Consider the following 16,618-nt stretch of genomic DNA (forward strand, 5'->3'; position numbering starts at 1 on the left):
TGGATCAAACGCTTTTGCTATGCTCTATAAGTTTGATACTCTGATTTTTGGGGACCTTTTGTTGGCTCATTCGGTGCTGCAGAGTCGTCCGCACTCTCCCGCCCGTTTTGGAGCTTTGGTATAATCCCCATGGTCCTTTTGGAGTCCCCAGCATCCTCTAGGACGTATGAGAAAATAGGATTTTGGTACCTACTGGTAAATCCTTTTCTCTTAGTCCGTAGAGGATGCTGGGCGCCCGTCCCAGTGCGTACGGTGTCTGCAGTTATTGTTTTTGGTTACACCCTGGTGGTGTGTCTTCTCTGTCAGGCGGTTGCTACCGTTTTTCATGCCATGGCATGCGGGGTCTTATTTTTGTTTATGTGGACACACGGTTTGTGTTACATATTCTCTCAGCATGTGGCTGTGTTTGTTCATGCTGTGGGCTGGTATTCTGCTGAATGCCACGTTCTATGGTGTGTTTGAGGTGTGAGCTGGTAGGACACTCACTGTGTTTATAACAATAAATTCTTTCCTCGAAATGTCCATCTCTCCTGGGCACAGTTTTCTAACTGAGGTCTGGAGGAGGGGCATAGAGGGAGGAGCCAGTTCACACCCAGTTTAAGTCTTTATAGTGTGCCCAAGCTCCTGCGGATCCGTCTATACCCCATGGTCCTTTTGGAGTCCCCAGCATCCTCTACGGACTAAGATAAAAGGATTTACCGGTAGGTACCAAAATCCTATTATTTAGTGTATGTACCTGCTCATAAAGTAAGTCTAAGTATTGTGTCATGTACTGTACATTGTATAGACAACCTCTCACTGATGTAGCAGACAGTTTTGCCAGGGTCGGAAACTGCGGCACTTCACTGCGGTTTTGACCTATTAACTGCTGAGTTTACTATTCAGTGATGTAGGGGGAGATGTACAGTGATAAAAGTGGAGAAGTGAGCCAGTGTAGAAATTGCACATGGCAACCAATCAGATTCTCTGTACACTTTTATAGTATGCAAATTATAAAAGTTACACCAATGCTGACTGGTTGCTATGGGCAACTTCTCCACTGGCTCACTTCTCCACTTTTATCACAGTTTAGTACATTTCCTCCTTAGACAGCTATTCCCAAACCTAGTCCTACGTATAGAGCATTTCTCCTAGTCACAGAGCATCACTCCTAGACACAGAGCATCCCTTCTAGTCACACAGCATCCCTCCTAGTCAAAGAGCATCCCTTCTAGTCACAGATATGGTGGCCAATCTCGGGGCCGGCGGGATCACAGGATTTTGGACAAAAATTGCCCGAATTCAATCCCGGGACTGAGGCTTCCAATCCCATGGATTTTGGGATTAGGAAAGCCCTTTCTTTTTTCAAAGCTGGGCAGCGTTGAGCATCCTCAGGAGGCTCAGATGCTGCCCGGCTCCCCCATCTCACCTCCCCCTGCTCCCGGCTGTGCGCAGCGGTGTGTGGCTGTCTGCGCAGCATGATCTCTGACATTACGTTACGCTGTGCAGACAGCTGCACACCGCCCGCCGCTCAGACCTAAGGTCGCAATGTACTAGGTCGACGTGTAAAAAGGTCGACGTGAGTTTTCACTTTTTAAACATTTTTTTTCATACTTTATGATCCACGTGGACTACGATTGGGAATAGTAACCTGTGCCGAGCGCAGTTGTAGCGGAGCGAGGCACCTTGCCCGAAGCATGGCGAGTGAAGCGAGACATGCGAGTGGACACGGTGCACTAATTGGGGTTCCTCATCACTTTACAAAAAAAAACAACACCAAAAAAAGTTAAAAAACTCATGTCGACCTTTTTCCATGTCAACCCAGTGACCATGTTGACCTAATGCATGTTGACCAATAGTGGTCGACCTAATGACTGTCGACCTAAGTTTTGTCGACCTAATGACCCATACCCACTAGTCACAACCCCATATGGCATCCCTCCTAGTCACAGAGCATCCCTAGTAACAACACAATTGGACATTCCTCCTAGTCACAGACCATCTCTCCTAGTCACAGGGCATTCCTCCTAGTCCCAACCCCATAGGGCATCCCTCCTAGTCGCAGACCATTCCTCCTAGTCACAGGGCATTCCTCCTAGTCACAACCGCTTAGGGCATCCCTTCTAGTCATAGAGCATCTCTCCTAGTCACAGGGTATTCCTCCTAATCACAGACCGTCCCTCTTAGTCACAACCTCATAGGGCATTCTTCCTAATCTCAGAGCATCCCTGCTAGTCAGAGGGCATTCCTCCTAGTCACAGAGTATTCCTCCTAGTCACAGAGCATCCCTCCTAGTCACAGAGCATCCCTGCTAGTCACAGAGCATTCCTCCTAGTCACAGAGTATCCCTGCTAGTCACAGAGCATTCCTCCTAGTCACAGAGTATCCCTGCTAGTCACAGAGCATTCCTCCTAGTCACAGAGTATCCCTGCTAGTCACAGAGCATTCCTCCTAGTCACAGAGTATCCCTGCTAGTTACAGAGCATTCCTCCTAGTCACAGAGTATCCCTGCTAGTCACAGAGCATTCCTCCTAGCCACAGAGTATCCCTGCTAGTCACAGAGCATTCCTCCTAGTCAGAGTATCCCTGCTAGTCAGAGCATCCCTCCTAGTCACAGAGCATCCCTCCTAGTCACAGAGCATCCCTCCTAGTCACAGAGCATCCCTCCTAGTCACAGAGCATCCCTCCTAGTCACAGAGTATCCCTGCTAGTCACAGAGCATTCCTCCTAGTCACAACCCCATAGGGCATCCCTCCTAGTCGCAGACCATTCCTCCTAGTCACAGGGCATTCCTCCTAGTCACAACCGCTTAGGGCATCCCTTCTAGTCACAGAGCATCTCTCCTAGTCACAGGGTATTCCTCCTAATCACAGACCGTCCCTCTTAGTCACAACCTCATAGAGCATTCTTCCTAATCTCAGAGCATCCCTGCTAGTCAGAGGGCATCCCTCCTAGTCACAGAGCATCCCTCCTAGTCACAGAGCATCCCTCCTAGTCACAGAGCATTCCTCCTAGTCACAGAGCATCCCTCCTAGTCACAGAGCATCCCTGCTAGTCACAGAGCATTCCTCCTAGTCACAGAGTATCCCTGCTAGTCACAGAGCATTCCTCCTAGTCACAGAGTATCCCTGCTAGTCACAGAGCATTCCTCCTAGTCACAGAGTATCCCTGCTAGTCACAGAGCATTCCTCCTAGTCACAGAGCATTCCTCCTAGTCACAGAGCATTCCTCCTAGTCACAGAGCATCCCTGCTAGTCACAGAGCATTCCTCCTAGTCACAACCCCATTAGGGCATACTGTAGCTCCTAATCTCAGAGCATCCCTGCTAGTCACAGAGTATCCCTGCTAGTCACAGAGCATTCCTCCTAGTCACAGAGTATCCCTCCTAGTCACAGAGCATCCCTGCTAATCACAGAGCATCCCTGCTAGTCACAGAGCATCCCTGCTAGTCACAGAGCATCCCTGCTAGTCACAGAGCATCCCTCCTAGTCACAGAGCATCCCTGCTAGTCACAGAGCATCCCTGCTAGTCACAGAGCATCCCTGCTAGTCACAGAGCATCCCTCCTAGTCACAGAGCATCCCTCCTAGTCACAGAGCATCCCTCCTAGTCACAGAGCATTCCTCCTAGTCACAGAGTATCCCTGCTAGTCACAACCCCATTAGGGCATACTGTAGCTCCTAATCTCAGAGCATTCCTCCTAGTCACAGAGCATTCCTCCTAGTCACAGAGCATCCCTGCTAGTCACAGAGCAACCCTGCTAGTCACAGAGCATCCCTGCTAGTCACAGAGCATCCCTGCTAGTCACAGAGCATCCCTCCTAGTCACAGAGCATCCCTCCTAGTCACAGAGTATCCCTGCTAGTCACAGAGCATTCCTCCTAGTCACAGAGTATCCCTGCTAGTCACAGAGCATTCCTCCTAGTCAGAGTATCCCTGCTAGTCAGAGCATCCCTCCTAGTCACAGAGCATCCCTCCTAGTCACAGAGCATCCCTCCTAGTCACAGAGTATCCCTGCTAGTCACAGAGCATTCCTCCTAGTCCCAACCCCATAGGGCATCCCTCCTAGTCGCAGACCATTCCTCCTAGTCACAGGGCATTCCTCCTAGTCACAACCGCTTAGGGCATCCCTTCTAGTCACAGAGCATCTCTCCCAGTCACAGGGTATTCCTCCTAATCACAGACCGTCCCTCTTAGTCACAACCTCATAGAGCATTCTTCCTAATCTCAGAGCATCCCTGCTAGTCACAGAGCATCCCTGCTAGTCACAGAGCATCCCTCCTAGTCACAGAGCATCCCTGCTAGTCACAGAGCATCCCTCCTAGTCACAGAGCATCCCTCCTAGTCACAGAGCATCCCTGCTAGTCACAGAGCATCCCTCCTAGTCACAGAGCATCCCTCCTAGTCACAGAGCATCCCTCCTAGTCACAGAGCATCCCTCCTAGTCACAGAGCATCCCTGCTAATCACAGAGCATCCCTGCTAGTCACAGAGCATTCCTCCTAGTCACAACCCCATTAGGGCATACTGTAGCTCCTAATTACAGAGCATCCCTCCAAGACGTTTAAAGCACCCTATAACACCAGCTTCCTTCACACTGTACACCATCTATCACAGAGCACCCATCATCATCATCATCATCATCATAGTGTGAGCATCCTGCACGGAGCATCCCTCCCTTACACAGTGACAGAGCAGAGCACGGATACAGAGCATTGCTCCCGTACACCGAGGCAGAGCATTGCTCCGGAGAGAGCAGCCTGCACACACAGCAGCAGCAGCATCTGGTGCACATTCAGCATCCTGATTCCTGAGTGCGGGATTTGGGTGTGGGGGGCGTCAGGTTGTGGCCACTGCAGACCCAGCGGCTCCTCCCACCGGTGTCTGACAGCCCCGAGGAAGAAGAGAGAAGCAGTCCGTGTCAGAGACAGCAGGAAGCGGCTGTACCCCTCCATCTCCCCGGCACAGTGCAGACATACAGCGGGAAGCCCCGGGTGACCCGTCTACACGATGAACTTCCTGCGGCGCCGGCTGTCGGACAGCAGCTTCATCGCTAACCTTCCCAATGGCTACATGACCGACCTGCAGCGGCCGGAGCCTCCCCAGCCACCCCCGCCCGCTGAGCCGGACCGCAGGCAGGGCGGACAGGTGTCCGGGGGCTTCTTCTCCTCCATCACCAATGTGGTGAAACAGACCGCGGCTTCGGCCGGCCTGGGGGAGCAAAGTGCGGTGAGCCCCGGGAGAAGGTCACGCATCCTGCTGATCATTGATGACCCCCACACCGACTGGTGAGTCTCCCCAAATTACATGTACCCCCAATACTCACACATCAACACCTCCTATAATTACATGTACATTATATGCACCCCTAGCACTGACACATTAGACCCCCAATATAATTACATGTACATTATATGCACCCCTAGTACATTATATGCACCCCCTAGTACTGACACATTAGACCCCCCAATATAATTACATGTACATTATATGCAGGGCCGGCTCTAGGCACGTTCGACTAGAGCGGCCGCGCGGGGCGCCACCCTTAATGGGCGCCGCGCGCTGGCGCCGCCATAGTCTTACCTGGAGCCGGCCCTGTACCAGGGCCGGCTCTAGGCACGTTCGACTAGAGCGGCCGCGCGGGGCGCCACCCTTAATGGGCGCCGCGCGCTGGCGCCGCCATAGTCTTACCTGGAGCCGGCCCTGTACACTGCTGGCAGCTCTCCCCACCGTCCCCGGCCTTTCAAAACTGTGCGCTGCGCGGCGCCGGCGTCTGACGTCAGACGCCGCGCAGCGCGCACCAAGCAGCCGGGAACAGTCGGTGGCCCTCAGGCTCAACAGCAGCACGTCCCCTCCCAGCGTCGCCGCAGGTATGTTGGGATCGTCGGGGCCGGGCACTGGCACTGTGTGTGGGGGCACTGGCACTATGTGGGGGCATTGGCACTGTGTGGGGGCATATCTGCACTGTGGGGGCACTGGCACTGTGTGGGGGCATATCTGCACTGTGGGGGCACTGGCACAGTGTGGGGGCATATCTGTCGCTGTGGGGTCATATCTGCACTGTGGGGGCATTTATGAATCTTGCACTGTGGGGGCATTGGCACTATGTGGGGGCATTGGCACTGTGTGGGGGCATATCTGCACTGTGGGGGCACTGGCACTGTGTGGGGGCATATCTGCACTGTGGGGGCACTGGCACTGTGTGGGGGCATATCTGCACTGTGGGGGCACTGGCACAGTGTGGGGGCATATCTGTCGCTGTGGGGTCATATCTGCACTGTGGGGGCATTTATGAATCTTGCACTGTGGGGGCATTTATGTATCTGGCACTGTGGGGGCATTTATCTGGCACTGTGGGGGGCATTCATTTATCTGGCAGTGCGGGGGGGGCATTTATCTGTGCACTGTGAGGGGGCATTAATGTATCTGGCACTGTGGGGGCATTTCTGGCACTGTGGGGGCATATCTGCGCTGTGGGGGCATGTATGTATCTGCACTGTGGGGGCATGTATGTATCTGGCACTGTGGGGGCATGTATGTATCTGGCACTGTGGGGGCATGTATGTATCTGGCACTGTGGGGGTATTTATGTATCTGGCACTGTGGGGGTATATCTGCACTGTGGGGGCACTTATTTATCTGGCACTGTGGGGGGCATTTATTTATCTGGCACTGTGGGGGCATATCTGGCACTGGGGCATATCTGGCACTGGGGCATATCTGGCACTGTGGGGGCATATCTGGCACTGTGGGGGCATATCTGGCACTGGGGGCATTAATGTATCTGACACTGTGGGGGGAAATAATGCATCTGGCACTGGGGGCATTTATGCATCTGGCAATGTGTGGGCATTTATGTATCTGGCACTGGGGGCATTTATGTATCTGGCCCTGTGGGGGCATATCTGGCACTGTGGGGGCAATTTTATATATGGCACTGTGGGGACAATTTTATATATGGCACTGTGGGGACATATCTGGCACTGTGTGGGCATTTTTATATCTGGCACTGTGTGGGCACTTATGTATCTGGCACTCTGTGGCCATTTATGTAGCTGGCACTGCTGGGGGGGGCATGTCGCGTGTAGCTGGCACTGCTGGGGGGCATGTCGCGTGTAGCTGGCACTGCTGGGGGGCATGTCGCGTGTAGCTGGCACTGCTGGGGGGCATGTCGCGTGTAGCTGGCACTGCTGGGGGGCATGTCGCGTGTAGCTGGCACTGCTGGGGGGGCATGTCGCGTGTAGCTGGCACTGCTGGGGGCCGTGTCATGTAGTGTTCCCGCTAGGCGTCTGTGGCTAGGCAATGTGTCTCAGTGCTGTGCCTGGCGCAAAGTGTATAGGAGGTTCTACCTGGTGCAGTGTGTATTAGCTGCACTACTGTGTGGTGTAATGCAAATTGCCACTATTATGTGGCCACGTACCTTCCCCACGAAGTAACTCCCCTTAATTTTTGCTGCGCGCCTTCGGCGCGCACTGTCCATTCTTTGACATATAGGTATGGGAACAACAAGCAGTATGTACATCATTTTGCCCTCCTAACTTAAAAATGTGCCCTCCCTGTGATCAGCACCATGCCCTAAAAAGTGAACACTATCATGTGTAGCTGGCACTGCTGCGGGGCATGTCATGTGTAGCTGGCACTGCTGCGGGGCATGTCATGTGTAGCTAGCACTGCTGCGGGGCATGTCGTGTATCTGGCACTATACTGGAGACATTGTGTGTAAGGAACACTACTGTGGCTATGTGTAAGGCTGCTAATTGTGTGAAAATATGTTTATAGTTTGATGATATGAAGTTATGAGACCACGCCCACTTTTCCAGAGGCCACACCCACTTTTCCGGAAGCGCGCGCGCCTTCGGCGCGCGCATGGGGGGGGGGGGGGGGGGGCGCTTTTACATTTTCTCGCTCAGGGTGCTAGTAGGCCTGGAGCCGGCCCTGATTATATGCACCCCTAGTACTGACACATTAGACCCCCCCAATATAATTACTTGTACATTATATGCACCCCTAGCACTGACACATCAGCCCCCCACATATAATTACATGTAAATATATGCACCCCTAGTACTGACACATCAGCCCACCCCCATATAATTACATGTACATATTATATGCACCCCTAGTACTGACACATCAGCCCCCCCTTATAATTACATGTACATTATGTGCACCCCTAGTACTGACACATCAGCCCCCACCCTTATAATTACATGTACATTATATGCACCCCTAGCAGTAACACATCAGCCCTCCCCATATATTTACATGTACATTATATGCACCCCTAGCAGTGACACATCAGCCCCCCCCCATATAATAACATGCACATTATATGCACCCCCTAGTACTGACACAGCCCCCCCCCCCATATAATTACATGCACATTATATGCACCCCTAGCACGGACACATCAGCCCCCCCACGACTCTTATAAGTCACCCAAATTATTTGCACCCCACACACTCTCTCGCTCTCTCATGAGTCCCCCAAATTAGTGTATTCTCAACACTGACACATCATCTCCCCTATAATTACATGTACAATGTTTGGCCCTTCCCACTGAGTGGTTAGCCCCCCAGATTCCGTGATTACATGAAGCCTACATGTAAGGCATTGCCAGCTGTGACACATTAGCCCCCCTATAATTACATTTAAATTATAGAAACCCTACCCCGACTAGTGAGTCCATCTTATGTTATTATGTATGCACAGACTTGTGAGAGACCCTCAGGTGAATATATGAAGTCATACTGTATGTTTTATAAAAATATGATTTATTTTCTATAATCAAGTGTATGTAATCATATTTAGCATATATTTTAGCTTTATTTAAAATGTTGTGTGGTTTGCGAAGAAAATACATGTATCTGTAAGAAAAGTAACGTGAAGTATGAGCCAGCAGGTGGTCAGTGGCTGAGTGTATTGTGTGTGTGTGTAATAGAATGCTCATACAGACAGGTTCGTGACATAGAAATAGTACATTCGTGTGTGATGTATCATAACTCATTTCTGTATAATATGCTACATCTTGTTTAAGCGCTGTATTGCCCTCCACACACACACACACACACACACACACACACACACACACACACACACACACACACACACACACACACACACACACACACACACACACACCTGAGCCCCTGTTGATGCCCCATGCTTTTTTCCCAAGTGGGTCTATCGTTCAGCTTGTAGCCTTTGCCGAAAGATGAGGACTGTGTGAAACTGCTGTGTGGGTTATGACCTCACGGGGTCAATAAGAAGACGATTTCACAGAAACTGAAGCTTTGTATTGGTCCTCCTGCTAATTTTAATTGATAAATGAAAAAGAATTGTTTGAGGAGGAGCCTATGGAAGATGTGTCAATATGCAGTTCCTGGACTAACAGCACGCAGACAGCTGCCTAGGAGAATGTGACATTGTCACTGTCCAGTTTGGACCTACACAATTGTTCGAATCACTCAACCTCAGTGGTACAGCACTTAGAAGATGACATCACCCACATGCTGATGGTGGTCATCTCATGTTCACTAATTTGCACAATTCTCATATTCGTTTAGATAGGAAAGTATCATCATTATGTATTGCAGGCGATAATGCGACCTATGTGGTTATAGTGTGCTCTTTGCTGGGGAGGTAGTCAATTGACCGCCTGTCGAAAACCCGGCGGTCAGGATACCGACGCCGGAATCCCGATACCAACTGAAATGCTCCGACTGCCGGGTGGTTACCCCTCTTGGGTGGTGGTCCACGCCACCACCTGAGGGAGAATAGAATCCTGTGTCGTCATCGGGCCCGAAGCGTGGCAAGTGCAGCGAGGGGACACGCTGTTCTCGCTGCCGGGCTCCCGGCGTCGGCCTCCTGAGTGCCGGGATCCCGATCGTTGGTATCTCGTACTGATCCCCTTTGCTGGATATACCCTGCTATATCGCAGTGTTTTGTGGGGCTGGAAATGTTTCTCTGAAATTTTATTTTCTATACACCATACAGCACCTGACATCCTTGTGACCCAAACAGCCAGATTGAGTGATGTTAGTACATACTGAGTTCTATATGAGCTACAAAACACCAGAGTGTAGAGAAAGGATATGCACTGTAGTCTTTATGTTGATATACTGTAGGGCTTGATTCAGATATGGACATACGTTTAATGCCACATGCTAGCAAGAGTGAATTTCTGTCCAATCTCTAGGAGGGGCATGCAGGAGACATCTCAGTAGGGATGCCTCCTGCATGTAGCTGCAGTCCCAGCACTGCGACCAATGTTGCAAGCTGGGATACAACATCGCGACCATTGGTCTGCTGTTCCATGAGTAAGCCTCAGCTTGCGCAGTTGGGCAATGGAAGCGGGGTCTGCGAGGCCAGTAAGTCTCAACTCCTAGAAAACGGGGGTGACTGGCACTACCTTGTTTCTAGGAATGTAGCCCTCCCTTCGCCCACTCCTCACTTCCTCAATGCCACTGCCTGTCAATCAGGCAGTGGCAGAGGAAGAACTACGGGTGACAATGCAAGGCTCGTTCTGTACATGTGCACAATGGACATTTGCCCTCTCCTGCGCTCAACTTGGAATCAGGCCCATAGTCTGAATGTTGACATTATATGTTTAGTGTTAGGGCTCTAATAGTTATTTTAACTGTCGACATGCACAATGTTGACCTTATGACCATGTCACATACCTTCTGTGTTGGATTCTGAATTTTGATATTCAGGCCATGTTGACATTCTAGTGGCGACTCTTGTACCACATCTTGATAAATAAATGCAAATGTTTGTGACCATTATACCCCTTATCCATTACCAAAATAACCCATGTTATTACTGGGTCAACCTGGGTTGTGGTTCAGTGGAAAAGGGTCCCCAAAAATAACCTGGGCCCATTGACCTACGAATCCAACCCAAGTAGCGAGCAGGGTTGGACCCATTACAAGCATAGGGAGAGCTTGATCACCGGCGCTTGGAATATGATGTCTTCTCCAAGTGCCAGCAGAGGAAAGAAGACGGCACACGGGCTCATTAGAATTGTTGTTAGATAAGCATTGAATGTTAAGGGTTTGTAGTTGGGAAAATGGACAGTCTTTTGGAGAAACTGTATGTGATCTGTGTGTGCTATCGGCTGTGTTCCCACCACCCTCAGAAACAGCTCCGCTACTTTGTACATTAGTAGATGGAAAGTGGTGGGGGTGAAATCCCTTGCGCCTGATATCTCCAGTCCCAGAGAGTGGCACTGAGCAGCCGACAGCTTCACAGGTAAGAATCTACCTGCTGTCTCATCCACGTCAGCCACCAGCGTTCCATGTGAGGTCATTTTCGGGACATTAAAAATACTGGGTGAGTGACAGTGTTTTACTCATTCAGTGTTTTAGATGCCATTGGTGCCCACAGTCTGATCAACCATTGAGCTGATCAGGTCACAGTGTAGGGTACAGGGTCTTGGGTTGGGGGTGGATTAAAGTGCAGGCATTGGCTTGGGGGTAGATTGAAGTGCAGGCATTGGGTTGGTGGTGGATTGAAGTGCAGGCATTGGGTTGGGGGTGGATTGAAGTGCAGGCATTGGGTTGGGGGTGGATTGAAGTGCAGGCATTGGGTTGGGGGTGGATTGAAGTGCAGGCATTGGGTTGGGGGTAGATTGAAGTGCAGGCATTGGGTTGGGGGTAGATTGAAGTGCAGGCATTGGGTTGGGGGTAGATTGAAGTGCAGGCATTGGGTTGGGGGTAGATTGAAGTGCAGGCATTGGGTTGGGGGGGTAGATTGAAGTGCAGGCATTGGGTTGGGGGGGTAGATTGAAGTGCAGGCATTGGGTTGGGGGGGTAGATTGAAGTGCAGGCATTGGGTTGGGGGGGTAGATTGAAGTGCAGGCATTGGGTTGGGGGGGTAGATTGAAGTGCAGGCATTGGGTTGGGGGGGTAGATTGAAGTGCAGGCATTGGGTTGGGGGGGTAGATTGAAGTGCAGGCATTGGGTTGGGGGGGTAGATTGAAGTGCAGGCATTGGGTTGGGGGGGTAGATTGAAGTGCAGGCATTGGGTTGGGGGGGTAGATTGAAGTGCAGGCATTGGGTTGGGGGGGTAGATTGAAGTGCAGGCATTGGGTTGGGGGGGTAGATTGAAGTGCAGGCATTGGGTTGGGGGGGTAGATTGAAGTGCAGGCATTGGGTTGGGGGGGTAGATTGAAGTGCAGGCATTGGGTTGGGGGGGTAGATTGAAGTGCAGGCATTGGGTTGGGGGGGTAGATTGAAGTGCAGGCATCGGGTTGAGGGCAGATTGAAGTGCAGGAATCGGGTTGGGGGTAGATTGAAGTGCAGGCATCGGGTTGGGAGCGGATTGAAGTGCAGGCATTGTTTGCGTGCCTGCATTTTCATGTCACGGATGTCTTCTAAAGATGCCACAGCCCTGTCATAGATCTACACTGTGCAGACATTAGAGGAGCTAGGAGGAACATATCGATGTTATGTAATGACGTCCGAGTTGGCCGCAGGTGTGGGTTGCCAGCCAAACTTGAATGCTTTTTTAAAGGGGAAATAATTTACAAGGCATGGTTTTGCCTTGTAAATGACTGCCCCTTTTAAAAAAATATCCGAGTTCGGCCGGCAACCTGCATTACCTGCGAACTCAGACAGCATTACACCGGCCCCTACTGTAACTGTGTGGTAATGGGCATTCTCACAGCCTGAGAAACAATTCACACCCACAAGAAATCGCGCTAACCAGCTGCAGGTCAATGGACATTCAAAAATAGGGTGTTACCCTCACCATAAAAAAGACACTCTAAACCAAAAAAAAAAGTTTTTTAAAAGTCCTCTTTCCTGCGCTCTCTTAAATTCATAAAGGAAGGGAATCTTTACTTATCTTAGACCCGATGCTCCTTTAAATTTTTCATGATCTTCATACCCAAATATGCCGTCAATAATAATATGACGTGTGCTTTTAACGGTGGTACATGAAAAAGAGAGACCAAGAATACAATCTAGTGTAGTATGTTCGTAATTCTCAAAAGGAGTAACTTTCAATTTGTAATAATCAAACATGTATCATAAAATGCAGTTATATTTATTGGTTGGAGAAACAGTCCAATAATAAAAATCTTCATCACATGAAGAAACGATAAAAATTCATTCTACATCCAAGACATATGAGGGTGGCCTCCTACCAGATTTTGGATTTTTGAAGTGCGTCAAAACAAAGTGCTGTATAGATGTTTAGTGTCCCCGGGGACAATCAGCTCCAAGCAGTGGGCACCTCGTCCTCTCCTCATCCGGTCAATCAGCCACCAGTTGTCCCAGGCCACCCTCATATATCTTGGATGTAGAATGAATTTTTATCGTTTCTTCACTAGATTGTATTCTTGGTCTCTCTTTTTCATGTACCACCGTTAAAAGCACACGTCATATTATTATTGACGGCATATTTGGGTATGAAGATCATGAAAAATTGAAAGGAGCATCGGGTCTAATACCCCTTTCACATCGCACAAATAACCCGGTACCGACACGGCATATTGCCGTGTCGAACCGGGTCAGTGTGCGATGTGAAAGCACACTGGGCGATTTAGCGGGTCGCCTGACCCGGTAAATCAACCCGGTAAAAAAGAAGGGTTTTACCCGGGTTGATTACCGGGTCAGGTGCGGTGTGAATGGGAGCCGTGTCGATGCGACACGGTTCCCATTCACAAGATAGGGAGAGGCGGCGCTGGAGATGAGCTCATCTCCCGACGCCGCCTCCACCCCCGCCCCTGCTGCTGCTGCGGCCTCCGTTGTCATGGCAACCGACCCGGTATATTGCCGGGTCGGGAAGCCTGCAACGGAGCGCAAATGCCGGATCCCACCCGGTAAGTACACGTTTGTCTTACCGGGTAGGACCCGGCATTTGCGGTGTGAATGCAGCATAAGATAAGTAAAGATTCCCTTCCTTTATGAATTCTCACAGCCTCATCTTTGCCTAGCATCTGTGGGCTATTCAGAGTTGTCTACATCAGTCCTTATCAGAACTCACAATCCCTGAGATCCTTTACTGACCACAAAAAGGGAACAGGCATAAAATATCTTAATACATACACAACTATGGGCCTGTATTTTACATACACACTGTAGATCCCCCCCCCCTCTCATTCCGTGCTTTGAAGTGCATCCACTCTGCATTACCATCTGTTGTGTTAAGAAAAGTACACTTCTGTAAGGAATAATGGGGCAGATGTATTAAGCCTGGAGAAGTGATAAAAGCTGTGATAAAGCAATGATAAGTGCAAGGTGATAACGTACCAGCCAGTATCCGCTCCTAACTGTCATTTTACATATTGGAGCTGATTGGCTGGTGCATTATCATCTTGCACTTATCACTGCTTTATCACTCCTCCAGGCTTAATACATCTGCCCCAAAGTGAGCAGTCTTGATGACACAAAATATTGTGTACATCAGTGCCCTTCACCCTGGACCATGGGAAGAATCAGGGCACACTATCCACGCTCTTAGCCCCTTTCAGTAGTATACTAGTTTCAACCTATTTTTGAGATTAACGTAAAAATTCAAATGTCATTGGTATAAAGCTAGGTCTTTTAACCGTTGTAATTACAATATACAGTAGATTTTGTTGTTTCTAATAAAATGCCATTGTATAATATATAATTTGCCTTTTGTAAAGCAATATTTGTCATCCTGACAGAGGAGGTGCTTACCTCCCAACATGCAGGGTCAGTTTTGTTTCTACGTCATTAATTCAGTTTCCAAGCTGTGTTCTCCTGCATTAATATTCTATCCAAGTATTTTTTTATTTTATATTTTTTTAAATTGCACGCAGGTTTTGGTTCCGGTCTACAGGTATCTCCGCATATATGATATTATTAATCTCCTCACATAAGCACAGGCAGACTGCGCTCATGTTTTCACAGTTCATGGTATAAACTCATTCAGCTGTGCCATGTTTTATTATTAAATATTGCAACAATGCAATATAATATATTTTATAGACATGAGTTTCCAAATCGCATAATCCTTAAATTGCACACAATTAGTTGTTCTTGTCTAATTTACCCTTGAGCGACTATTTCATTTGGCTACCATAAATATTCATTTACCAAAGACCCTATGAAATATGGCTTCTACCACACTAACCGGGCTAGCCAAGTAATTTGGCAGAATTGCTTAGAGAATCTCTTGTTGTTGTCTGATGGAAATGTAAAAGTGCACAGTAGCTGTTAGATTCGAACACTTTCCCAGTCTCTAGCTTGATTGATTTTAATGAGCAGCTTGGCCTGAATTTATTGAGATCAAAGGAAATTATTGTGAAGACACATGATAAGCATCCTGTCCTGCTGATTTTTCAGTAACATTTGTCATTACCAACGCGTAGTTCTGCAGCACGGTGCTTGCTGCAATTTTAATCGGAGCACGCTGACTAAATAAAGGTACACCCTTCTCAAGGGAAGGTGCTCAAAACTTTAGTGCAAAACTGCGTGCCCACTACATAATTACTGACCCATGGATATATTTTCTTCTGACATACAAATGTAATGGCTTGCGTTATTCCTGACACAGCATTCAAATTTTGTATACAGTTTAAAAGTAAGAGCAGAGTGTACAAGAAATGGGCCTTGGAAATCCTAAATAAAGGGCATACAAGTTTTTTTTTTACCTCAAAATCATTTATGCAACACACATTATTGTGGTCGTTGGCATAGGCAAATGCAGTAGGGGGGTTTGGTTGCCTGGAAACCCCCCTCCTTTTAGCGGCCCAAATTTTGACAACAATAGCAATAGTAACTAATACAATCACTATAGCTGCCGCCACAACATGCAGTTTGGACCAGAGAGCAGCTGGCAGTAAGAAGAGACAGGAACCTTACCATGAGGTGGGGGAATGTGGTTAGAAAGTGCAGTTCTGTCTACTACTAGTTCTATTTTTTTTTTTATATTACATTTTTATTGAAGTTTTACACAAACATCAGAATACAAAACAAAAAGGGGATGCAAAAAAAAATATAAACAAAAAGACCAATAGAGACACAGGGGAGGAAAGGAACATATCAGGTAAGTAACAATACATCACCACAGTTAGGGCACAGCAAGTTAGAGTAATATAAAATCTTAACCGTTAAGGATTCGGGGCAAGCCTGACCTGGGAGACCCTAGCACAGACAAATCCACAGGAGCACTATAGCTATAGGATCGGCCTGATCTCTCATTATATATGGTCCACTTATACCATTTCATGTAAATAGAGGTAGTCAAGGAAGAATAGTTACTTTCCGCAGTTTCAAAAACAAAATGTTGATGTGTCTTATTTTCAATCATCAGTATGGTGGGAATTGCGGCAGACTTCCACATTTTGGTGATAGCGGCTTTAGAGGCTATGAGAATATGGCCTAGGAGGTATTTATCACAACTAGACATCTCAACAGAGTAGTAATGAAAAAGTGATACGAGGAGGTCGGCCAAAATAACCACACCAAATACATTGGAAATAAGAAGAAACACCTCTCGCCAAAGTGGCTGTATTGCTGGACATAACCAAAAGATATGTAGGATATCGCCCACCATCCCGCAATTCCTCCAGCAGTTAGAAGAGACATCAGGCCAAATCGTATGCAGTCGCTCCGGTGTAAAATAAACTCTATGAACCAACTTGTAGTACATTTCGGAATGATTC

The 16,618-nt window shown here is 48.6% G+C and overlaps 1 protein-coding gene across 2 annotated transcripts in view; it reads left to right on the top strand.

Moving 5' to 3' along the window:
* Positions 1 to 4,637: 4,637 nt before the first annotated feature.
* SYN2 (synapsin II) overlaps positions 4,638 to 16,618 on the top strand; it is a 590,154-nt gene continuing 578,173 nt past the window's right edge. The window contains exon 1 of one of the 2 annotated variants that reach the window (XM_063940770.1): positions 4,638 to 5,264. In XM_063940770.1, the coding sequence (XP_063796840.1) occupies positions 4,987 to 5,264 (278 nt within the window). In that variant the 5' untranslated portion in view covers positions 4,638 to 4,986. The remainder of the gene's footprint in view (positions 5,265 to 16,618) is intronic. The other variant, XM_063940772.1, reaches the window with a different exon arrangement.

This window comes from Pseudophryne corroboree, chromosome 9, assembly GCF_028390025.1.
Source record: "Pseudophryne corroboree isolate aPseCor3 chromosome 9, aPseCor3.hap2, whole genome shotgun sequence".
Taxonomy (NCBI): domain Eukaryota; kingdom Metazoa; phylum Chordata; class Amphibia; order Anura; family Myobatrachidae; genus Pseudophryne; species Pseudophryne corroboree.